Below are 26,424 nucleotides of genomic sequence, written 5' to 3' on the forward strand. Positions count from 1 at the left end.
GTCAGAGGCATGGACAGATTTATTCGCAGTTAGGATATAAAAGAATATAGGAAAGGGGCATTAGCACAAGAGGCTAAAGAGACTACCGCTGATGGTCAGACTAGTCACTTAAAAGAGTGGAACTGGTTTTTATTGCTTTCCTTAGGGGGTCTAGAACTTGGTACTTATTCAGGGAATCATGGGTCCTGTAATTTCTTTTAGGCATTTCCCTTATTCTGTGGGACTTCCTCCTCTGAGATATGGGTTGGCAACCATTTTCATCCTTGTTGCTACAGTGGACCTGTCCTTTCACTAAGCAGAAGCATAACAGGAGGACACAATTTAATATGCTTAGCAAGGGAAAGTCAAGAGGTATCTTCAGCTTTAGTGGGTCACACACCATGGATTAAGATCTGAGGATCCATGTCTCCTGTCCCATTATGCTGTTTGGTCTATTTGCTAGTGTTTTCTTTTCACTCTTATTAAAACTTTCAGGTGGATTTTGAAAAGGAATTATATCATCTTAAAAATACACACTGCTGATGCATGTTTAGAAGCAGCAGAATTTTAAAAGTCAGGGTGTAAGGGATACTGTATATTAAAAATATGTTCATTTTGGCCCCACAGATGGAATTCCATGATTAAAATATATTATAAGCAAAAAAAATCACTTTATTATCTATGTCAGTAAGTCCAATTTTTCCCACCTTCTCATACATTATGCTAATGACTTTTCAGCTGAATGCATTTTAATTAAAAAAACAGTTGTCACTTGAGAAGTATTACTCACAAGTAGGAACCAAATACAAACTGGTTTGTGTGATATAAAAGTGTTTTGAAGAAATCAATAGAGGAATCGTTTGCTGGTAGCTGCAAAAATGTTTTAAACACAATCTTTTTAATAGTTTCATGAATCGATATTCAGGAAGTGTGGAGCAAACATGCCTACCTCATTCCTGCGCAAATGTTTCAACAGGTCAGTATTAAAAGGTTGCTTAATCTGAAAAATGTTTTATCATGTAGAAAAAAACATGAAAAATATGTTTAAGGCATTATTCAATGTGAATGAATCTCTTTACAAGTGTATCCCACAATATTCTAAATCAGTAACAATGCAGACACATAAAAAAGCAGTGTAAGGATTGGTTATTAGAAGAAAAGCTTCCCATCACATGCCTCTCTCTTCCAGAACATTGTTGAGAAATTGCTCTAGAGGGGGCACCTCAGCGATATTATAGCTACTCCTGAGTGATACGATAAGTACTCCTCAGGGACTTTTCCTGAGAATTAGAAGTTTAAGAGTGCCCAGATACTTCTGCTTTTTAGACTGACCAAACAAGGGCTGATTATTTGTTTCAAATAGTACCAAAGCTAAAATACAAGTCTCAGAATTTGCAGATGTTGTAAGGAAAATTGTGAACCCTGTTGACATTTATGTTCTTTCCAATGAATCAGTCAAGTGTTACGGCTTTGGAATGAAAATAGGATACATACACAAACATCACAAAACAGTTTAGAATTCCATAGATAAGTTCCTGGCAAAATAGAAGACACTTTATATAAAGGGAATTGAGTGTACTGATTTGTTAGAAGAATTGTTTTTGTATCAGAAATGAAAATAAAGCTTAGTGGAAAATGTCAAAATATACACACCATAGTAAGGGAGAAAAAAAAATTTAAGAGTCATAGAAAAACACAGAATATGGTAATGAAAATAATATATTTGGATATAGCAAATGACTTATGGAATTAACTAAAATACCCTGGGAAGAGCAACAATAATGTGTAGAAAGACTTAGAAACTTCAAATATAAGTAAGTATTAAAAAGCAGCCATTGTAGGTAATTGGGGCAATAGCAGCAGTGCATTCATGGATCAAAACATGAGATCCTAAACAGAGAGAAATCTATGAAGTTGTAGACATTTAAATAACATAAAGAGAAAAATTAAATGTTCATGTGTTGAGTGGCTAAGGATATTCTATATGAGACACAGGCTTCTCAAGGTAATTTTGAAAATTCAAACCAAATAAAGAACAAAACAGGGCCACTAGTATCTGGCAGTCTTTACATATATGTAGACGCAAGCTTGACCTACTTCTATTAAAACTGGTCTGTTTTGCAATGTAGATAATCCATTATCAAACCATGTTAGAGACTAAAAGAACCCTTAACTGAAAAGCAAAAGGAATTGTTAAGTTTTAGTCATTTGTTAATTTCCAGCAATACACCATGGAGCATGTGAAAACAGAGCAGTCCTTGGGAGAAAACAGCCGAGTCACAATGTAATTTTCAGTAGTTAAGAAAATAAGGAGGCTGGAAAAACGACTTTTGTTAACTTTATGTTTAACCTAAGTAAAACAACAGGCATCCTAATGATGGCATGCACATGACATCTCCTCCAAACCAAAATTATTAGAACACAAGAAGAAATTGTATAGTTATAAGAACTGCTTCAAGAGTATTCTCCTGTCTGAAGAGTAGAAAGAAACACGTTGTAAGTTTCTTTCCCATGGGGCCTCAACTACTCATTGAATATTTGGAGTGTCTTTATGCTCTACTATGGTGTATTGTTTAATAAGATTTTTGACTTCCAGTTTATTTGCTCATTCTTTGACTTTGGAATGGTGGCTCAACTTCCTTAAAACTCAATTTTCTTAAATGTCAAATGTTAACAACAGTATTAGCTCTTTAAATTTTTGGGAGCAAGGTAGGTGATAAGATGTATAAAAATTTATGTAATGATTGTGCTTATTCAATAAATATTCATTATTCATGATGACTGCTGTCATCAATATTAATCTTGAAGTATTTATTTTAGGATTTCTGTTTCTAACTTGGAGAAATGGATGGGTCGAACCATTATTATGAAGTACACATTTATTGGTTATTTCTATTGCTAAAATTTAACTTTCATTTTTATATTGGTGAATCCTTTATAGTAATTGTCTAACTTTTTTTTTTTTTTTTTTTTTTTTTTTTTTTTGCACCAGGGATGGAACTCACTGGTAGACAGGCACTTATGCCAGTGAGCTAAATCCCCAGCTAACTTATGTTTTAAAGGTCACTTTATTTTACTATCATATTAAATGGAGTATGAGGAGGCAAAAATGGAAGTAGAGGGATTCTGAATGGTAGTTACAGTGATGCCAGTACAAAATGTGATGGCAGCTTGAACTAAATTATTAGCAAGAGAAATGAAAACAAATTAATAAATTGTGTACATGCTATGTAAGAAAATCTGTCTGCCCGGCTATTGAACATGCCAGATATGAGGGAGGGAAAGTAAATGAATGAGCTATCTTAAATATTAGCCTTTATTATCTGGTAAATTAAGGTTATATTTACTGGGATGAGTAAGATTGGAAGAGGTACACAAGACAGTGTGAACCAAGAGATCTGTTTCAGCCATATTTTAAATGTCTGTTTGGTATGTAAACATTTCAAAAAGGGTTTCAACTTCAGCGAGGAAGTCAGATTTGGATATAAATCAGGTAATGAAAGATCATACAACAGTGGCAAACCTCTGGCACATACGCCATAGCAGGCTATTTGTATCATTGAAAGCTCAAAAAGATTTGCCATCACTGAGAGAGAGAGTTAAGCATAAAAACAGAAGTGGAAAGAATTTATGACTTTTGTCACTGCCAGTAATCTGTTACTTCATCAGCTAAATTTCCGTATTGTTTTCATGGTCTTTATAATTATGCTATATAATAAATTTTTATTTCCAAATGCTGACTTGTATTGCCACCTACTCATGATCTCTCATATCTTACTTAAAATTTTTAAATGGAATATCTGAATAACCTATATTAACCTAACATTTTCTAATAATTAAGCCTGCAATTAGTGGAAGCATTCACAACTTAAAAATTTCAAACCCAGGATTCATTGTATATTCAGCAAATACTAAGATTCTACTAATATCATAATATTATATTTCCCTAGTAACATGGATGCAATGAAGTGAAAGATAAACTTTGTACCTTCACTGAGCTTATATTCTAAATTTATTTTAATTTTTAAGAAGCCTTTATGTGCATCAACAGAACTATTCACACACATTTAATAATGATTTTGTATCTTTAATAAACTCAAATGAGTCAATTCTTTTTTTAATCGGCATCCCTACCTGTAAAAACAGGATAATAGACAATTGTACTATCACACATGAAACAAACAATATAATTTTGAGATTTGTCCATGCTTTCTATATTTGTGAATTCCTCTAAAACCTACTATGACATGCATACTATTGAACATAATACTAAATAATTAACATAAATATCTTGTAATCATAAAAGTCCTGTAAATATCCAGTTGGTGTTTACAGCATGATAATAATTTATTAAAGGAAAAAAACTCTCAAGTTCTGGTGATACCAATGGAATATATTATAGAATAGTTAATATTCATGTATATTTGATAACAAAATAGGATAGTCATTCTTCTTAGTGACATTTATCCTTATTGCTATAATATTTTCGTCTTATTAATATTACTTATTAATATGAATATCTACAAAAAATGACAAATTTGTTCAAAAGACTTAGTCTCAGCACTTGTCTTATAGATATATCACTGAATTCATAGCTTTTTATTAAATATCTTTGTAGTACTAATAAAAAAGTTTTATGTTGCCCAAAGTGAAATAGAAATGTACCTTTACATGATACATTTTGCCTTTTGTTTTATTTTCTGAAACTAGTTATCATTTAAATGCAGAGCCTTCATTTTTCTGCTGCGAAAAACAGATTTATGTTATTAACTACAGGCCTAGCAGCAAAATTCAGGGTACTAATTTCAAAGTTTGTGTCAAGATATTGAGTCAAAGTGAATAGTTAAATGGTTCTGAAGAAAATATCACATTAAAATAAAAAGGCCCTTAAGAATCTTTTCTTTGATAATGTTAGATGCATATGCTTTAAAAATGAAGCTACTACAGTTACATAATGAGATGCCTGTGTATCTTCAAGAACTATATTTGACTTATTCAGCGTAAGAGGAAGAATGTTTGCAACAAATCACATGTATGCCATTTCATCAAATGAAGTATTCTTTATTCTAGGGGCTGGAGATTTAGCTCAGCGGCATAAGCGCCTGCCTTGCAAGCAGGCAGTCGTGAGTTCGATCCCTGGTACCGATAAAAACAAAACACAAAAAAAAATAAAAATAAAAAAGAAGTATTCTTTATTCTCAACTATTTTTACTTTGAGAATGAAGTTATATATCCTTCTCCACTCTGTTTCCTCCTTCCATTTAAATTGAGTTATCTGGGTAAAGGGATAGTTACAGTCTCAAACTACAAAACTCAAACTACTGCTTTGGAATAAGTTATATAAGGAATCTGACTAGGACTTACAGATTTGTCATTATTTTACTATTGCTTCTTTCTTTTGCTTTTAAATCTAGATTGGTCTGAAATGGAAAAAATAATATTCTATTGCTATATTAATATTCTATTACTATATTAATCATCTAATAATGTAATGATATATAATTTAAAGTTTTTTGGCCTTTCAGTTATATCTTTGAAATAATGGTCTCTGGTAGTCTACCTGCATAATTTTCTCTTCATATATTTATCAGAAACACACTTTGAGAAAAAAAAAAAAAGAAAAAATTTCCTCACATGTTTTTCTCCCTTTTAGTATATATTTTGTATCTGTTACAAATGATGGTAAAAATAAATTCAGAACTTAATGATTACAATAATAAGGTAATGTTACATCGTGTGATCTTAAAAAGGAAAAGAAAATGATTTATCCTATGCATAAAGAAGTTCTTAGTCATTTAGAATGTGTGAGTACAGGCAAACACCAAAACACGTTTTATGTACGTGTTTCATGTTCCAGTGCCATTAGAATGCTTCAGCTTTACTCTCCACTGCCAGCATACTAGTTTTTTACTGAGCAACCGTCCTTGTTGATTCAGACCATGAGCACTGTTGTTTATAATCCTAATGAACATAGAGTATGATTTTCCCCCACCTGATTTTTCTGTACATAAAAGAGGGGTAAACACCTTCACTTAGAAGGGGTAAGTTACTGATCTTTGCTTTTGGCATATGCTTTACTTAAGTCATAAATACTAGTGCCCCTTCAGTTTGTATTTTGAATAAACTATCTGCTTTTATCTTATATTTCAGTCACTTTAAATAAAATATTGTATTTCCATTGAATTCCAAATATTTTCAAAAGGAAGAAAGTATGAACTTGAGAGGGCTTTGAACATAAAGATCAATCTAGCAGTGTAGGACCTATACATTCTTGTACTAGAAAAGCTACTTGATTGCCTCATTTTATTTTCTGAGAAAATAAAGCAATCTGATGTCTCAATGATTGCTAGTTGCTCTAAAAAATTTGTTTTCTTGTTCTAAGTTTCAAACCCCAGAAGGAATTCTGTTTTTTTTTTACTAGTTTATTTAGCATTCTATAGAAAATAAATTTCATTTATTTCTAAAGAACCCTCAGGCATAAATGGACTGAATATTGCTCAGAGCTCTTTACAAGTATATTTCTTGTCACTTCTAACATGTATTCACTTCAAATCAAGATGCCAATAGTAAATCAATGGAGAAATATTCTTAACTGCTATAAAGCAGTAAGAGCTATGCATGTATTTTTGGCAACTTTATCCCTGTACCATATTCATATAAGTCAGTACAAGTTGTTGCCTCTATTTAAAACAAATACACATGCAAGTTATTTTTCAGCTGTGAAATACTTAAATATGCACAAACCTGGTAATTGTAGAAATTACAAGGTGAAAATAATGAAACCCTTCAATTGTACTTCTATAAAATTGGTGCTATGATGTGTGTCTTGGTGTTACCTCAAAGTGTCATGTGGTCATGGCAGAGGGCTTTTCAGAGGCAGCTAACTCTAGAGTTTGTGATTCATTTATTGTTTAGTGCTACGCCTGGGAATGTGAGTGCTACACCCTCGCTGGGGCAGTAGTCTATATACAGTATAAGGTAGGAAAAGAAGCTTGTTTTTCCCTTTTTCTCTTTGCTTTTACTGACTTGCTCTGCCACGATCGGTTGCCCCTCTTCCATGTTTCTCCTTGCTGTGGAGCTAGCTAATATGTACTGAAACCTCTATAAACTGTGCTAAATAAATCTTTCCTCCTTTAACTTTGAATATTCCATATTTTGTCTCAGCAATGAGGGAAAAGTAGCTAAGACAGTTGGTCAACCTTTTATATAAGGCTGTGAACCTTATGCCAATTCATGTATCTATTATTTCATTTTTTACATATTTTTGTATCGGGGATTGAACCCTTTTGCTTGCCGGGCAGGCACTTATGCCACTGAGGTAAATCCCTGACCTTATACTTTTCTTATAAGAATACTATAGAATACTAATATATAATACATAGAATACTAATATATAAAATAGCTCACCAACATAATATAGAAAAGAGTTCAGTAAAAGAAAAATGAGTTAATACTTCTGCAAAATAGAATTCCTTGCAAATTTTGTCTTTTCTTACATGCCATATAAGCAAAAGGGAGTTGCTTTGGTGTTATTGACATTTTTCACATTAGTACAATATTTCAAAATAAGTCTTATTTTGAAATATTGTACTAATGTGAAAAATGTAACAATAGTTTGTATGTTGCATATTGTTATCATCAAAGTAATTGTTCATATTGCAAGTTATACACATACAAAATTGATCAATATAGACACCTTTCTTTTCTTTCTTTTTTTCTTTTTCTTTTTCTTTTTTTTTTTTTTTTTTTTTTTTTTTTGTCTTTTTCCTTTTTATCGGTAGTGGGGATCGAACTCACGACTGCCTGCTTGCAAGGCAGGCACTTATGCTGCTGAGCTAAAACCCCAGCCCCTACACCTTTCTTTTCAATGAACCAATATTATAATTATTTTAATTATTTCTGTGTGTATATGTATATTTTTTTTCTTCTCTCTTCCTTTTCCCCTATCCCAGTTTCTCTTTCCTTTTGAACAGTTTCTTCTCAATGACAATATCTATTGCAAATTTTGGATCTTTTTCAACTTCTCATACTATGGAGGCAATGTGAGTTTACACATGTGAGTCTGATTTATTTCACTTAGGAATATGACCTCAAGTTGTTTCCATTTACCTATAAGTATCTACAGTTTGTCCTTCTTTATAGCTGAGTTGTACTTCATAATATAAAACTACTGCATCTTTTTTATCCTTTCCACAATTCATGAGTTGTTCCCAAGATTTAAGGATTACAAATTATGCTGCTATAAATATGGGTGCACATATATCACTGTGAGAAAATATACCCAGGAGAGGGATAACTGGGCCAAATGGGACTTCTGATACTAGTTTGTTGAGGAATCTCCACATTGATTTCTACAGTGGTGGTACAAGTTTACATTTCCATCAGCAGTGGAAAAGTATTCCTTTCCCACCATCACCACTCCAGCATCTGTTATTGATTGATTTCTTGGAACAGTAATAACTGTTCCTTCTGGAGTAAGATGGAATCTCACTATTGTTTTAATTTGCATTTCTCAAATGACCAATGATGTTGGACATTTTTTCATATATTTATTTTCTATTTATATTTCTTCAGCTTAGAAACGTATACTCAGATTTTAAATTTTAGATTTGGTCTTTAAATTTGGGGTCTTTTTTCAATACTTTATATGTTCTAGAGATAAATCTTTTGTCAGAAGGACAGTTGGTTAGCATTTTTCCCACTCTGCGTTGTCTTTTCACTATGATGTTAATTTCTTTTGATGTACAAGAGCTTTTTAATAAGATGAGATCCCGTTGTTGCTTCTTTGAAGTGTTTCCCTTGCTCTTAGGGTTTTGTTCATGAAGTCTTTGCCTACCTTTGTATCTTCAAGGTTTTTACCTACTTTCTTTTTTCATAGATTTAATGTTTCTTCTTTAATATTTAGAACTTTGATCCATTTTGAGTTTCTTTTAGTGCATGGTGGTAGGCTTGGGTCTAATTTTCTTTTTCCGTTTTAGAGAGCCAATTTTTAAGCACCATTTATTAAAGAGGCTACTTTTTTCCAGTGAGCTTATTTGGCCCATGTGTCAGAGGTGGCTGAGTGTGTTTGGAGTTGTGTCTCCATCTTCTAATCTGTTGCACTGATCCTAAGGTCTGTCTTTGTTATAGTTGTTGTTTCTGTGTAGGGTTTTTTGCCAGTACCATGCTGATATTATCACGGTAGCTTTAGTATAATTTAATAGTAGTATAATTTCACGTCCAGGATTATGATGCCTCCTGCCCTGCCTTCTGTTGTACAGAATTGCCTTTGCTATTTTAGGTCCCTCTGCGTCCAGATGAATTTTAGGAATGTTTCTCTATTTCTGCTAGGTATGTTAATGGCATTTTGATAGAGATTGCATTAAATCTGTAACAATTTTGGGATTATGATATTTTCACTATATTAGTTCTTTCTATTCATAAACGAGGGATATCTTTCCATTTTCTGATATCCTCTTCAGTCTTCTTTTTCAGTTTATAGATCTTTTTCTTGTTTTGTTAGATTTATTCCTATGTATTTCATTTATTTGAATACTATTGTGAAGAGTATGGTTTCCCTAATCCCCTCTCAGTGAATTTGTTGTATACAGGAATATTATTAAAGTTTGAATGTTGACATTGTATCCAGATACATTACTGAATTTGTTTATTAAAGCTAGAGATCTTTTAGTGTAATTTTTAGGGTTCTCTATGTACAGTACCATGTCATCCTCAAATAATGATAGTTTAAGTTTTCACTTTCCTATTTTATTACTTTTATTTTTCTCTCTTGTCTAATTTTTCTGGCTAATGTTTCCAGAACTATATTGAATAGGAGTGGTGAGAGTGGAAATCCATGTCTTTTGCTTGATTTTAGAGTGAAATCTTTCAGTTTTTGTCCATTTATTTGATGTTGGCTGTTGTTTTCTCATAGATGACTTTTATTAGATTGAGGTAAGCACCATTTATTCTGACTTCCTGTAGGTTTTTTTTTTTTAATCATGAATGAGTATTGGACTTTATCAAAAGCTTTTTCTGCATCTATTGAGACGATCATGTGATTTTTATATTTGGCTGTGTTGATATGGTGTGTTATGTTTATTGATTTGCATGTATTGAACCATCTCTCTCTGTGTCCCTGGAATGAATTTCACCTGGTCATGGTGTTTTGTTTTGTTTTGTTTTTTGTTTTTTGTTTTTTGGTTTTTTTTTTTTTTGTACTGAGGATAACTCACCACTTCATGCTTGCATGCAAGTAAGTGCTTGTGCAGCTGAGCTACATTCCCAGCCCCATGGTGTCTTTTATCCTATCTATGATTTGCTGCATTCTCTTGGCTGTATGATGTTGAAGATTTTTGCATCTGCATTCACTGAGAATTAGGCTTTTGTGGTTGGAACTTTCTCTGGTTTTGATACCGTGGTAATACTTGCCTCTAGGAATGAATTAGGGAATATTGCTTTTCTTCCAATTTCATTAAAGACTTTGAAGAGGATTGACATTAGATATTCCCTAAATTCCTTATATAATTAGAAGTAAATCAGTCAGGGCCTAGGCTTTTCTTTGTTGTTAAATTTTTAATTCCATTTTCAATGTCTTTAACTGTTACCAGGTTATTGAGAATTTTTATACCTTTTTATTTCAGCGTTGGCAATTCATACTTATCTAGGAACTTGTCTATTGCTTCTGTGTTTTCCATCTTAGGAGAGTAACAACTGAGCAGTAGATAATGATGATCTGAATATTCACGGGATCTGTAGAGATTTTACCCTTTTCATTCTTCAGTGCTTTTCTTTTTTGATATGGTTAGCTAAGAGTTTATCAATTTTTTTAATTCTTTCAAAAAGCCATCTCTTCATTAAAATTCTTTGTATTGTTTTCTTGGTCTCCATTACATTAATTTCTACTCTGATCTTTATCGTTTTGTCTTTTGCATTTACTATAAGTTTGTTTTGCTGTTCTTTTTCTAGAAGCTTGAGCTGTAACCCTACATTTTTTATTTGTGCTCTTTCTGTTTTCCTGATGTAAGAACTTACTGCTATAAATTTCTCTCTTGGGACTCCTTTGATTATGTCCTACAAATTCCAGTATGTTGTATCTGCATTCTCATTTAGTTGTAGATATTGTTTAATTTCTTCCTTAAGTTCATCGATGACCCGTTGGTTGTTTAGAAGGGTGTTATTTAATTTCCATATTTTTATGGAGTTTTTTCAGTTTATTCTACCATTTCCAATTTCATTGCACTATGGTCAGATAATATGTATGGAATAATTTCAGTTCGTTTGCATTTATTTAAGCATGTTCTGTGGGTTAGTATATGGTCTGTTTTAGAGAATGACCCATGTGCTGATAAGAAGGATGTGTATGCTTACGTTGTTGGGTGGAATACTCTGAGATAATATACTTAATCCATTTGTTTACATGTTTGGTTCAGTTCTGATATTTCTTTGCTGATTTTTTGTCTAGTTTTCTATCACTTTGTGACAATGTGGCATTGGGGTTTCTTGTTACAATTGTATTATTGCTTGTTTGATTTTTCATGTTCCTTAATAATTATGTTAAATAATTTGTTGCTCCCATGTTTGGTGCATACATATTTAAGCATATTTATCTCAGCCTCTTGAAGTTTTCCCCTGTCAAGAATGTAGTGAACTAGGACTGGAGATGTAGCTCAGTGGCATAAGTGCTTGCCTTGCAAGCAGGCAATTGTGAATTCAATCCCCAGTACTGATAAAAAGAAAAAAGACAAAAAAAAAAAAAAAATGTAGTGAACTTCTTCTTTGGATCATTGTTTGTTTGAAGTTCACATTTTCTGTAAACACTGTAACTACCCCTGCTTTCTCCTGGATTCCTGTTGCATAGAAGGCAATAGGAAGATTGTTTTCTATTCTTTGACTTGCAGTCTGTGAATTTCTTTTTGAGTTAAATGTGTTTCTTGTATACAGGATACTATTGAATCTCATTTCTTGATCTATCCTGCCATTCTGTTTCTTTTGACTAGTGACTGGAAGCCTTTCACACTGATGGTTATAATTCATATGTATTGGTTTATCTTTGTCATGGAATTTTCCTTATGCTGATTCCCTGCTTTTCTACTCTGTTTAATTGCTTGCCCTGCCTGGTGGTTCTTTATATTGTTGGTCTGGGAATTGTGGTCATTTTTATCTCCTTCCAGAATAACTTTCTGTACTCTATGTAGGTTGGTTTGGAGGTTATAAATTTCTTCCGTTGTTCTTTGTCATGAATGTATCTTATTTCCTCATTAGGTTAGAAAGATAGTTTTGCAGGTTAAATCAGTCTGGGTTGGAAGTTGTTTCTTTCAGGACTTGAAATACTTCACTCCAAGTTCTTACTGACTTGAAGGTTTGTGTTGAGAAGTCTGAAGTGATTCTGATGGGTTTTCCTTTATGGGTGATTTTTTTTCTTTTCTCTATTGTGTTCTTGTGCGGAATTTCTGGAAACTTGATTAGTATACATTTTTGTGTATTTTAATTTGATTATGGTTGTTTGGAGTTCTATATTCTTCATTTATTTGCTCATCAAGTTCCTTATCCATGCTTAGGAAGTTTTCTGCCATTATTTCTGTTAAGTTTTTTTTTTTTTTTTTTTTTTTTTATGGTATTTGTTGCCTCCAGCTTTTTCATTGACCCCAGCAGTCTTGTTATTCTACTTTGTTTCATCTGGTTGAATTGATCTGTTGCTTTATGTATTGAATTGATTTTCATAATCTCTTGCTATCTCTAAGATATCTTTTCATGATCACTAGCTGCAAGTCTGTCTTTAAAATCTAGAATACTATCCTCTCCTTCATTCAGTCTGCTACATATACATAAATGGAGGTTTAATGTTTGGATTTCTGTTTGGATCTGTTTAATGGAATCCATTTCTTTGATATGATGGACATTTTTGTTTCCATCATTTTTCTAAACTCATCTATTTGTTTGTGTCTTCTCTAATATCTTTGATTTTAAGCATCATTTTTATACCTAAGAGATTATTTTTTCTATTTCCCTTCCACTTCTTTTGTTTTTCACTTCTATTGTTATCATTTTAGAAGGTTCCAGTATTTTAATTCCAGTTTTATCTATCTCATTGAGTTACAGGCTTGTCCTGGGTGAGTTGGTCTGGTGTTGCATTTTGCTTATGTGTCATGTCATTTTCTGTTTTCTTTTTTGTTTTGTTTTGTTTTATTTTGTTTTCCATGTTGATGCTTGCTAATTTCTTATGATAGATGGCTTTATCACTAGTATTGAGGCATTCTTAACACATGAGTGCTCTTCAGGGATTTCCTTTAGATGTAGGTGGTTCTTTAGAGGTATTCAAAGAACTTACCTTCCTAATTTGTAAAGTATTTGATTCTGCTCCCAGTCTTGCGGTACTGAGCTGTGGTAATGAATATAACCTCAAAGAGTCACAGTGTTACCATGTAGGGGAGAAAAACTATTTATAGCATGCATGAAATCCTGACTAAATTAGTATAGTAAGTGATAACAATAGTTTCAAGTATAGTTCAACTACTGACAAACTATGATAACCATTGATCTGCCAGCAGGAGCAAGTTCTAAGATTGTATAACAAAATCATACATATACCATGTACTTGTATGCAGTGACTTTACCCTTATTTTAGTGATTTTACCTTTCTGCTGAGGGATTGGAAGTTAAGATTGGTAGGGGGAAAGCTAAACTGATGAATTAGGTTAGATATAATGTAGTCAAGGCTGGAAGTCAAAGGATGATCACCTGAGTTTTGGGGAACTGGAGGACCTTGGAGGAAAAGAATGAAACAGAATGTGAACAAGCAATCAGAAAGAGCAGAGACAATGATTAATCTCTTGAAAGTGTAAATTTAAGAAGTGTGGAAAGAGAAAGAGGTTCAGTAGAAGAAAATGAAAAAGAAAAGAATCCTAAACAGTAAAAATAAAAGGAAGAAAAAGAGAAGAAAAAGGAAAAAAAGAGAAGAAAGCAATTTTAAAAAGGAGACCAGTGAAAAAAAATCCCAAATACAAAGATAATCACAGAATATAAAACAAGATAACATCCAACCAGATAAGAAAGAGAAAGCCAGTCAGATAAACAAGGGAGTAAAATACCTTTGGTGTTTATATAAAAGTAGCAAAATACCTTTTTTTTTATAGTTCTATGATAGTGGCCATGTTAAAAGTCCAGAAATGTGCTGGGTATGGAGCTCATCTTGCTCTCTGGATGTGCGGGAGCTGGGGAGGGTTTTCTGATGGTGGAGTTCTCCAGAGCCCACTGCTGGCTCCTTGTTGCTGCTTCAGATGCATTCACGTTGCTAGTATTGCTAATTACTCTGCCCTTCAAAGGCATGTGTGTGCCTGTCCGCCTAGCTGGCGGTTGACCTGGTTCTTGGGGTTCTGGTTGGTTCCTCCAAAGGCTTGTGTCCTTAAACTCTTCTGCAGGCGCTGTCATCCCAGGAGTAGTGGAGGAAATGCAGAGTGCACTTATGGTCATTTTATAATTTTTTTCTTTGGATCCAGGAGTGGTCACTAGAATTGTGATTGTGGAAGTGATAATGGAAGTTTTGTGGTTTGGATAGTCTTGCTCAGTGAACACTTTTTTGTTTAACAAGAATAAATTGTCCTTTGAATATTTTCCAGAAATAATATTGTAAGATTCATGTAACTATTTATTCTAACCACATACATGTTGGATAAAGTTGCTTTGTCTTCAGGAAGAAATGAGAGTAAGTGTTGGGAAAAGGTTGTTATACTCACAGGTCACAGAGAGGGAATTGAGACATTCTGTGAAAGGCCGCAGAGGTTTTAGTCAGGTTTATGCCAAAAGCCTTTCATGAGCTTGCTGAGGGAAAGGCAAGGTAAAGCAAGGCCAATTAAACACCTTGGAATGGCTAATTTTGATGATTTGTGTTGATTTATACTGTGATAGTGGTTACAAGGTCCCTGATACTAAGTCTAGGATGATTGAATCAAGAGCAGCCCTGGCTTCCTGGGTGAAGATTAGAGAATGAGTTGTTTGATACATCAGACAAGGACTGGTTGGCTTGTTTGTGAGACATACAGTTAAGCCAAGTTTGTGCTGTGTTTAAGAAATGATGGAAAAGGTGGTTATTCTTTCTTCCCAGCTCCACTCCCCTGAATTTTTTCAGATGCCGTGAGATCATAGACATAGATAATAAAGTTAGCAATCTTGGATCGAATCTTTGAGGAATGCAAAACTGGGCAATTACTTTATGAATATAGGGTTCCATACTAGTACCAAGAAGTTGAGAGTACCATTTTTGGATTGATAAAGACCAATGAGTTTAAACTTGTAAAAAAAATGCTTTAATTAGTATAAACTCAATACGTAATTTATAAATAGTATAAATAGTATCATTCTTTAACTAGTTTCACTTCAATCAGAGTTGTGGAAGAATCTTTTAAACTACATCTTACTCTTACTTAACCAAAATTTCTTATTCAGCAAGATATTCTGGTTCCAAACTTTATAACTTAGCTATCTACTCATTGATGTAAAGAAAGTGCTCATAAAAATGACCATAAATCAGAAGAAACTCTCTGTTGTACTCATCCTGACCATTAAACAGAAATAATTTCAAAATGTTCTTCTCCAGTCAAATATATGATTTGCTTTGCCTTGTTAAGCTCTTTTCTATATTATATATTGGTGAATTAGCATATAGTGGTGTGTTATTTTCCCATAACTGTGACAACATACATGCGACAATCCATTTAAGAGGAGGAAAGTTCTATTTTGGTTCACAGTTTCAGAGTTTTCAGTTAATGGTTACCTGGGGCCATCATATTTGGACCTGTGGCAGCACAGTAAATCATGGTATTTTATGGTGGAGGACCTACTCAGCTCATGGCAGCCAAAAGCAAAGAGAAAAAAAAGTCTGTATAGACCTCATTGCAGTCCAGGAAGTTTGTATCTGTAACCCTAGGGAAAAGTTAAAGGGAATTCCAGTAAATTAATTCCAATCTACTACTTCCAGTGCAACTTACAGCAAGAATAAAGACACTAAGACATATTCCGAGTTATGGGGAGTCTGAGGGGTCCTAAATCTAGCCAAGATGGTGGTTCACCAAACCAACCCAGGGCCAAACCCAGGTTTTCTTCATTTATAAAGAAAGGAGTGGCTAGAGGATGACTGACTGTGAGAACAGGGTGATGCTGTGAGCTGGATACATAGGAGGTCTGAAATTATCTTTGCAATATGTAGAGAGAAGGTAATGCAGAAAGAGTAATCTGCATAAAGCAAATTGAGGTAGTAATCAGTGTTTTGGGTTCAGCTCTGATATGTTATCCTTTATCCCCTGGGAAGTCAGAACTTCTTTCTTAAGGCATAATCCTTGCTGATTTCATGGAGCATGACTCTCCATCCTGCCCAGCTCATATATGTTTTTTGGAAGCCATAGTGTCAGGTAACACTGTGGACTTGCTTTAGAGACTACACATAAGCATCTTGGCTGGCTAGACCAACTTGCATCACTTAAAGCCAATTGAAGAGATAAGGAAATACCTAGCCATCTCTGTACATATCAATACATGAATATGGGTCCAGGTTAGCCAAAATGCAGATAATTGCTCTTTGCTCAAGAAGCGTCTTCCAGATGGTTCTCTTAGGTCCTTGGACCCCAAAGTCCCCTTCAAGATCATTTACCCAGTGATCTAACTTCATTCCACGTTTTCAAAATTCTACCACTTCCTAGTTGGCTGGGTACTTTGACACATGGATTTTTGTGGAACATTCCAGATATGAGTTATACCAAATGGTACATTATCTTAAGTCTTACATTAAATATATATTAAAATATAATGTTGAGGAGTTGGGATATTTTGGGTTTCCTACCTGAGTCCTAAGTAAGCAATAGCCAATTTAGAATCAGTGGCAGGATTGATACATATTTTCATCATATAATTTCTGTATTTGATTTTTACAGTTAAGTCAAAACTTTAATTCACTGGGTGTATATGGTGCAGGGCTAAAATTGCCTAAAAGTATGCATAAGTATCTTAGTTTTATGCTTAAATTTCTACTTTCTTCATCTGCCTTACTAAATTTTTAATTTTTTAAGGTTCAAGTTCCTCTTTCATTACCAAGTCTTCCAAACCACCCTAATTCATTAATATTGTTGTCCCTTGAACACTTATTTATCACAGGTAATATTTCTTTATATCCAAAGCTTTGATATCAATTACATTTTCATAATTTAACTTAAAACTATCTTCTATCAGTAAGCTTAAATCTTATATCTTTCTTCACTTCTCTTATGGGACATAAAATATGCTATAAATTCACTAATATTGTTGATTGCTTGACATGTGATCTGCAGGATTCACAATACATTTTATAATGTAAAAAATTTTGTGAAATGGATGTTTATGTTAACTGTACACTAATGAAGCAGAACATAAATTTATACATTCTTTATTGAAAGAATAATGATAGTATTTCATATTTCCACATGGATTGTTAATCATGATTACCATCTTTAGACCAAGGAAGGAGAAGATCATGGTCTGTGCCAGAGCTTTAGATAGTTTTGCCTATTGTTCTAGCTAGAGGGGAAGGGTCAGGATGTTTGCCAATTAAATCCTATGCTTTTTTTGTGTACCATAGTATAGATATTCAAGAGTCCAGAATTTATCAATGAAATAGGCTGAAATCTACTTTGAGGAACCCATGATTTCTTACTGGAATTGATGCTCCACTGACTATTACTGTAGCACTTTTGTATTCAACAAGAATGGAGGACCAAAACTGGCAGTTGTTTGTAGCTAAGGAGGGACTGGATGATCATAGATGCACACATGCGAAGCTTCTCATGGTATGAGATGGAAATCAGGCAATGAAATAGAAATGAGATTGACTAAGGTTAACAGCTGGCTCTCTGTAGAACACAGCACATGCTCCTTTGTAATTCTAAGGAATCTAGGTATTGTGAATATAATCTGGCTGCTTAGGTTATTATGAGATTATTTTTACAAAGTAAAATAGATTAATTTTTTTTGTCTTTTTTGTTTTAATCAGTACCAGGGATCAAACTCATGACTGCCTGCTTGCGAGGCAGGCTTATGCTGCTGAGCTAAATACCTACCCCCTAATTAAATGTATTTAAAACATAATTTATCATTTAAAAACATTTTAGACATATGACGCATGAGCCCCTAAACTCATTCTTACCTGAACCTTCATCTTTAGGAGGCCCTGTTTATTTTAATGAAAATTATAATGAACCAACAAGATATATAATAAGATATATAAAAATTTCTACCTGTACTATTATGTTTTATAGTGAACTTCATAGCTTGTTATGTTTGTACCAGTCTTGAATTTACATACTTGTTTTAGGGAGTTTAATCTGATGTAAATTATTATTATTATTATTATTATTATTATTATTATTATTATTATTTTGTTAAGAGAGTAATTGATCTGTTTTGACTGGTTTGGTACCCAGTACATCATTTCCAGTATAGTACAGCAGAAATGATTGACTATGATGACTTGCAAATTCTTCAAAACAATGTTTTAAGTAAGTGAGAGGAAAAGAAATCTATTATTCATCACACATCACAAACAACATGGAAAATGACATACTATTTTAAGTATTCTAATGCACAATCTTTGAGAAGATTCATATTTTTCATTTTATTTCACTCTTGAACATTTTATTTTTTTAAAACATCTCCCAAACCAAATTATTTTTTATTAAATGTAATAAATTTTTAAATTTTTTCCAACTAAAGGATTTTTCACATTTCTGGTAAGTTAATCTCATATTTTACAGAGTTGTTTAATGAGCATGTCAATGCTTTTTATTAGCATGAGAACCTAAATCTCAGAGTATTAAAATTATTCAAACTGTATTTATTGAGTAGATTTTTACTCTGATATAAGATTAAAGGATATAGTAATGACAATGATTACGTGTTCTCTTAGAAACAAAATCAATTCTGATTAGAAATTTATCCAAAATAAGGGCAATCACTAGATAAGTGCTTCTGAGATTTTCCTGAGAAATACTCAGAATTTTGAGCATTGATTTAGCCATACTGAGACTTTATTACTAATAACATCATCTAACTTTTTTTGTAGTAGGAACCAAACTCAGGGCCTCATGCTTTGTAGTCTACATCATATTGCTTATGATTTTGGCTCATGATTTTATATTGAATGATTAGCCTGCATATTAATAAACTGAAAGAACTAGTGTTTGCTGTCAACATACAGTATATTAACTAGTGTTAATAAAGTGGTTTTTGTAATGTTTTTTGAAATTCTGTTATCTCTTTTTTATGTTTTTTAAATAAAAAAGAATGTCATAAGACCTGTGTTATGCTAGGGTGAAAGGATTTTAGAGGAGTAATTTATAAATTCCCTGATTAATAGTGAGTATATGTTGTAAAATTATAACCTCAATTTTAAAGGAACTCATATTTCTGGAATATATCCTCTGATACCAATGAAATTTTTAGGTATAAGTTGTATTTAAATTTTCTGGGTACATAATACGATTATTTGTAGAAATTTATAGTAGATAATTAACAATTATGTCATCACAGTCTTACATACTAAAGAAAGTAGCCATTCTGTTGGAAATTGTACTAATTGAAATTCAACCAGCTTTGATTAAATGAATCTCTAAAATCAGTTAAAATGAGAAACTGCAAACAGAATATGTTGAATAATTTTATTATAAATCACTGATGAATGGTATCAAGAAAGGAAACTCTTAGGCACCGTAGAAGATGGTTTATCATTTCCAGTATACTCTAACAGAAATGATCAACTGTGGTGACTAGCACGTTCTCCCTGAAAGGCTGCAATGATTCTAGAACTGTGCAAATTTACAGCATAGAAACATACTATGTAAAATGTTTAAATACTGGTAATACCTATTTATTTCAAGGCAGTCAAATGCTTTAGTAATTTCTTTTTCTAATCTTTAATTTTTATTAGTATATTTTCATAATGCATAATGATTACATTCATAGTAGGAATTACTACATGTACCTAACATACATCAATTCTCTTCTTTCCCTTTCCTCTCAACATCTTATTTTTCAGTTATCAGATTCATTCATGTTATATCACTATAAATTGTATTGTCATATACAGAGATTAACAAGACCAATAGGCAAAAAAAAAAAAAAAAAAAAAAAAACAACTCTTACTAAATCAAGGGTTGGTTTTAGATACAATTCATGTTGAATGACAAAAACTTTCTTTTTTCCTTCTTTGTTTTTTATTTCACACTTTATTTATATATTGATTTTTTTCATTTAAGAGAAACTATATATTTGTTTGTGTTTGATTTACTTTACATTATGATCTCAAGATGCATCCATTTTTAAGAATTTCTTTGAAAAAGAGTAACAACATCTCCCTGTGATAAAATGTTTGTATATGACACATACAAGGGAAAGTCATCCAGGAATCTACCCCAGAATACTAAAGGCCAGAGTGGTTAAAATACTTATAAAGGCATTTTGTTTGTTCCTTTCTCACTATCTACATCACATAGTGTGGTTCCGGATCTGGTCTGGCTGTTCTTAAAATATACCCATAACTCCAGCCTGAGTACTTACTTTTTGAGCGTTCTCTCCCCTAAGATACTGCTGAGTACCACTTCCTGTGCACGGCCTTTCTAGATACCCTATTTAAAACTGTAGCCCTCTTCCTCTTTACCTCTGTTACTAAATTTTTTCCCATTGTACTTTCTGTCATGCTATTCACTAAACCCATTTATAATTTCTATTGTCTCTCTCCACTATAATCTCCAAAAAGCTTTTGTGCAGCTAGTTAACTGCCATATTCTCATGTCCAGAATAGTATCTTGATAAATTTTTCTTGAATAAATTTAAGAAAAATATATTCTCTTATTTTTTCTAAAATAGCAATGAAATACTTCACTAAATGCTGGTAAACTGCCTCAATTTGTAGAATTTTGGATATGAGGACAAATAAAAGAATGCAAGTGTCATGAATTCTGTTGTTTTTATAAGACAATACATACGACTTTGTATGATTTTAGTTTCCCAAGATCTTCTTTATATACACTTAAATAATTTATGTCTTACAGCAACCCTGTGAAACAGATAAATTACCAGTTCCATTTTAGAGTTGTGGAAATTAAATGTAATAAGTTAAATCTTGTTTCGTTGTGCTGTAATTGTGTATGAAGGTATGATTCTGGAAGGTCAGTTTCAGAAACTTTTCTCAAGCAACGTTTCCATTCCAAAAATGCTGCTGCATTCTTTCTTCAAATAGCTTCATTTGTGTCCTTTTCATTCACTTTTACTCTTTTGAATGTTGGAAAATAATAACTTAAGTTTAAAAATTGATATTTTACAATCACTTATTTTTCCCTTTTTGTAGTGGGATGCCATCACTGAAATGGATGAACACAACAGGCCCATTCACACATACCAGGTATGCAATGTCATGGAACCAAACCAAAACAACTGGCTTCGCACAAACTGGATCTCTCGTGATGCAGCTCAGAAAATATATGTGGAAATGAAGTTTACACTGAGGGATTGTAATAGCATCCCATGGGTCTTGGGAACTTGCAAAGAAACATTTAACTTGCATTATATGGAATCAGATGAGTCTCATGGAATTAAATTCAAAGCAAGCCAGTATACAAAGATTGACACAATTGCTGCTGATGAGAGTTTTACCCAAATGGATTTGGGTGATCGCATCCTCAAACTCAACACTGAAATTCGTGAAGTGGGGCCTATAGAAAGAAAAGGATTTTATCTTGCTTTTCAAGACATTGGAGCATGCATCGCCCTGGTCTCAGTCCGTGTTTTCTACAAAAAGTGCCCTTTCACTGTTCGAAACTTGGCCGTGTTTCCTGATACCATACCAAGGGTTGATTCTTCCTCTTTGGTTGAAGTAAGGGGATCTTGTGTGAAGAGTGCCGAAGAGCGTGATACTCCTAAACTGTACTGTGGAGCTGATGGGGATTGGCTGGTGCCACTTGGAAGGTGCATCTGCAGTACTGGATATGAAGAAATTGAGGGTTCTTGTCATGGTAAGAAAGAAGCAGTAATTTATCTTTCATAGTCATTATTTTTGAAAAGTAAATGTGTTCTACAAGAATTTTCAAATAAGCTTTGATTGAAGTGCCTTATAGCTAATTGTGAAAGAAAATTCTAACTATAAGAAAATGGCTGACCTTGTTTTTTCCCTGTTGGGAAAAAGTTCTCATAGTGTTTTCAGCAAAGGAATGAACCAGTATACATTTCTGTGTTATCCATTTTTTATGGAGAAAAGAAACATCAACAGTAGCAACAAAATGTAGTGGCGATTCAAAATAAGGATTTGTCTGATTTTTATCCCTTAGTTGGTTGGGGAAAAAAACAATACTTGTTCATATTGAATTAAAATCAGTGCACAGCTGAATTGCTCATTCAACAAGGAATTCATACATGTTTTATATTTTTAAAAATTTTGGCTATTTTATACAAAAGTTACATTTATGGATTTTGAGTGCAGAACTAATAAGAGCTTAATTCATACTTTGCTGTTATTAAGAACAATTTTCTCCCATAGAACACATTAGCTTTTAATTTTCTTAATAGCATGAATGTAAGAGCTAATTAACAGGAAACAGTAGCATCATATCATGCTAGTTAAATTTAGAACTATACTTTTCCTGTTGTTGTGACAAATCTCAATAATGTTCAAGATGGATTATTATCATGGATTTGGCCTAGCCCCAATATCCCAAAACGAGTGTGCCACAAATGGCTTAAATAATGAGAAACAATGGAATATTGGTTGTAGGGAATCCTGGAAGGTCAAAACTCTCTCAGAAGTAAAGGCTCCTTGGGAGTGAAGACTTAGAGCTGTGCTGGACAGCCTGTATTTATTTGGCTTTCAAACATAGGGAGGGGAAACTGAGGCAAGGCAAGAACTGAGCAGGAACTTGGGCAGTTGGTTCAAAGGCTTTGTCAAGCAGTAAAGTTTGCCAGTTAAGAGAACTGTTTGATCTCTAAGTTGGCACCTTTATTCTAGAATAGGAAGGGTTACCAGCCTGTGTCTTCTGCTGCCTCAGCTGTGGTGTTATCTTGCTTTAGAGCACTGTGAATATGAGCTTTTCCAACATGGCTAGAGGTCGCTTCATGGTCAGCAGTTTATTCTGGTCTCCAACAAAATATTTTCTGCTCTTTGCATTAGTAATCCTTTGAGAGTTTATTAATCCAGTGAATATACAAATTAAAAAATTGTATATAGCTATCTTTACAATCTGTTATATTTGAAATTAGGACTCATATTTGAAACAAAATATAAAAATAGTGGTTTTTTGGTAAATAGTAACATATAAGAGAGATTTACCTCTCAGTGATGAATTATACAATATTTTCCTATTGTACTACATTGAATTTACCACCTTTTGTTGATGCTATATTTCATATTAGTTTAAAAGAATGAGAAATATCAGTAAGGAAACTCACTTGTATGCAGGTAGAGGTTATGTTTATAAAATACTTGGGTTCTCTACTTTTAAAAGTACACTATTGATTTCAGTGAATCATCATGTTTGGTGTTAGAGAATTTTAATATTAACATTAGATGTCTGTAGTATATATTTTAGAAAACATGAATTACCATTCCTCTATTTAATTGCAAAATATATTTGATTTGTATTTATCAGTAAAGGATGAATCTAACATTTTTATTCATGTATAAAAGATTTATAAAGGGCAGGGATATAGCTCACTGGTACAGCACCTGCCTGGCAAGCATGAAGGCATGTGTTCAATTTCTGGTACCCACGAAAAATAAAATAAAAGGACTATAGAGGAGAAAAATAAGACATAAATGATTCTAGAGAGGATTATAAAATATTTATGGAAATTTGGTAATGAAAACTTTGTATACATAAATTATTTAGTGAAATTTAGAAGATAATAAGAGCTTGTGAAAAATGTATTATACCTAACAACCATATGGTTTTCCTACAGTTTTAATTAAGTAGTCATTATTTATATTGATAGGTAATAATTACAGTTTTTAAAATGCTTAAAGAATAGCTCAGTAATGATTTATTTGATTTGTCATTACTAAATATTTGCATTTTTATGGCATTGACCACAAGATTAAATGCAGCTACTATGGCCACTAGACTTTTTATTACTCATTATGCTCATATTGTGAAATTTCTTTTTATATTTTAATGATTAAAAGTTCTTCAGTTGTTTTGCTGAGATGAATTTGGACAAATGATGAACAGTAGCAGCTTGTCTAGAGTTTCTACTTGTCTGTCTTTGTGTCTTATTATCTTTATTATTGTTTATCTGGATGCAGGAACGTGAGAGGATGGGCAGAGTACAAATGTCCATTATCTTTTTGTAATGCATAACAGAAATTAGAGGAATTTAGCTTGTATTTTATGCTCATGGCGTACTGATACTGAAATCAGTTATTTTATCCATAAAGTATTGATTATAATTATGATAAAGTTTCTATAAAGTTTTCATATATTTCTCATTTTGAAGATGTTTCTCTATGGGATCTCTTATCCTTTAAGAATCTGGACTAAACTTTTCCACAGTACAAAAGGAAAGGCATCATGTTGCAATTCCAAAACAGCATTATAGTTCCAGATATACATGAAGCTTCTTAGCTGAAGCCTCTGTTGATTCCAAACACTAAGAATTAAGTAGGTCAGTTACTGTTCTTCCCCCCAGTAGAAATGAGTCTGAATTGGAATAATTGCAGAGGACTCTCGCATTCCAAAAGGTGGAGAATGCAGCAGTGACTGACCCACTGTGGCTCTGAAATTGGATTAGGTGTCCTCACGCTTCTGTGCCATGTATTCCCTGTCATGATTCCCTGCCATAGGAGCAGGGAATGTTCTCTGACTAAAGCCCAGTCGAACTGCTCGAGTTTAGCTCTCTTTGACGTTTGATTTTCTTGCTGACCTTGACTCTGCCATCTGAGTCACTGTCCTTGTTTATAAGAATGACCTGTGTGCAAGTTGCTAGCTTTAACAGCTATCTGCATACATTCTTAATTTCATCAACAATATTAACAAATGATTTTTAAAATTTCTTTTAGATTATTACAGATGATATTCTCACCATTTATTTTCATGTTATAACATGAGTTATTGATCTTTGATTATTTCCAATTACAGCATTATATATATATATATATATATATATATATATATATATATATATATTTCAGGTTTGAGCACATTCTCCTTGTTTTTCCAGCCTCCAAAATCTGTTTACTCTCAAAGCCTATGACACTGTTTTTAATTTTTGTTATGAAAGTACCCTATGTTCTGTCTAACCATTTGCTTAAAACTGTGCAGTTAGGATGTCTGGAGTGGGTTCATCCAGTCCTTTTTAATTTGACTGGGGATTGCTTACACAATTGCAGTTATTTGGAAGTTTAACAAAGCTGGATTGCTAAAATGACCTCATTTATGTAAAACGCTGCTTCTCAATATAGTAAGGTTTAAATTTTTTCACTGTTTATGTTTTAATAATAATTTTAGTGTATTATTTCTTTGTCTTTTTTTTTTTTTTTTTTTTGTACTGGGGATCAAACTCATGACCTCATGCTTGCCAGCAAGGTCTAACTGAGTTAAACCCCTGCCCCACCCTTTTTTTAAGCATTTATTCTAGTATGCTTATTTAAAGTAGTTATTCGCCATAGAATTCAAAATCTTTCCTATGTTGTTCTTTTCCTAAACTTGGCAAATTCTATCTGCTGATCCCTTTTTAACACTTTTGAATGAATATGTTTTTCATATATATTGCTTTTTTAAATATTTTGTCAGGCTGCTTAATGTCTCTTTTTATCTTCATTTTTGTGTGACAGAATTTCACTCTCCAGGGTCTAGCACAAATATCATATATATGGGTTTTCAAAATTATTTCCTCTCTTCTCGGTGCTACAATCTTACTAATTATTTTTGTGTCTGTTTTACCAGGACTGTCAGATCAAAGATATATTTAAAGCTCACATCTGTAATAAAGGGCGAGGAACTGACTGATACACAGTCATAAGGCACTAAAATTGGGTCATCTGAGTAAAAGTGGAACCTACTGTTATGCCTGTGTGGAATGCTCTGTTGCTTCTCATTTCTGTGAAACAGAAAAATTTCCTTCAGTGTGAAGCAGTGTTTTAGATCTAGAAGGATTTAGAGTATACTTTTAGCCATCATTTATGAATTCAGACAATTACTGAGAATAAAATTTAATTTTCTAGAGTCACACAGTAGTAAATAATATGAAGAACAGACACCTAAATATTTTTGCTTTTGGGCTTTGTGTATTTTTCATCTCCCTTTCCCCTGTTCTCTCTTTTTCTCTGTCTCTTTCATTTCCTCATCCAGGCATCCAGGCATCCAGGCATCTTACTTTGATTAGTTAGGTTAGTTTTTCATGTTTACTAAATTTAGGTTAGTTTTTCATGTTTACTAAAACCAATCCAGAGGAGCTCTGTGT

General features: G+C 33.0%; 1 protein-coding gene across 10 annotated transcripts in view; it reads left to right on the forward strand.

The window, feature by feature from the left end:
• The window catches only part of Epha6 (EPH receptor A6), an 806,211-nt gene that overhangs the window by 112,335 nt on the left and 667,452 nt on the right, over positions 1-26,424 (forward strand). For all 10 annotated transcript variants that reach the window (XM_063224800.1, XM_063224799.1, XM_063224791.1 and 7 more), the window contains one exon: positions 21,326-21,989. In XM_063224800.1, coding sequence (XP_063080870.1) covers positions 21,326-21,989 — 664 coding nt within the window. The remainder of the gene's footprint in view (positions 1-21,325; positions 21,990-26,424) is intronic.

The sequence above is a fragment of the Cavia porcellus genome, unplaced genomic scaffold, assembly GCF_034190915.1.
Source record: "Cavia porcellus strain 051 isolate PalLab524CR breed Dunkin Hartley unplaced genomic scaffold, mCavPor4.1 scaffold_15, whole genome shotgun sequence".
Lineage (NCBI taxonomy): Eukaryota > Metazoa > Chordata > Mammalia > Rodentia > Caviidae > Cavia > Cavia porcellus.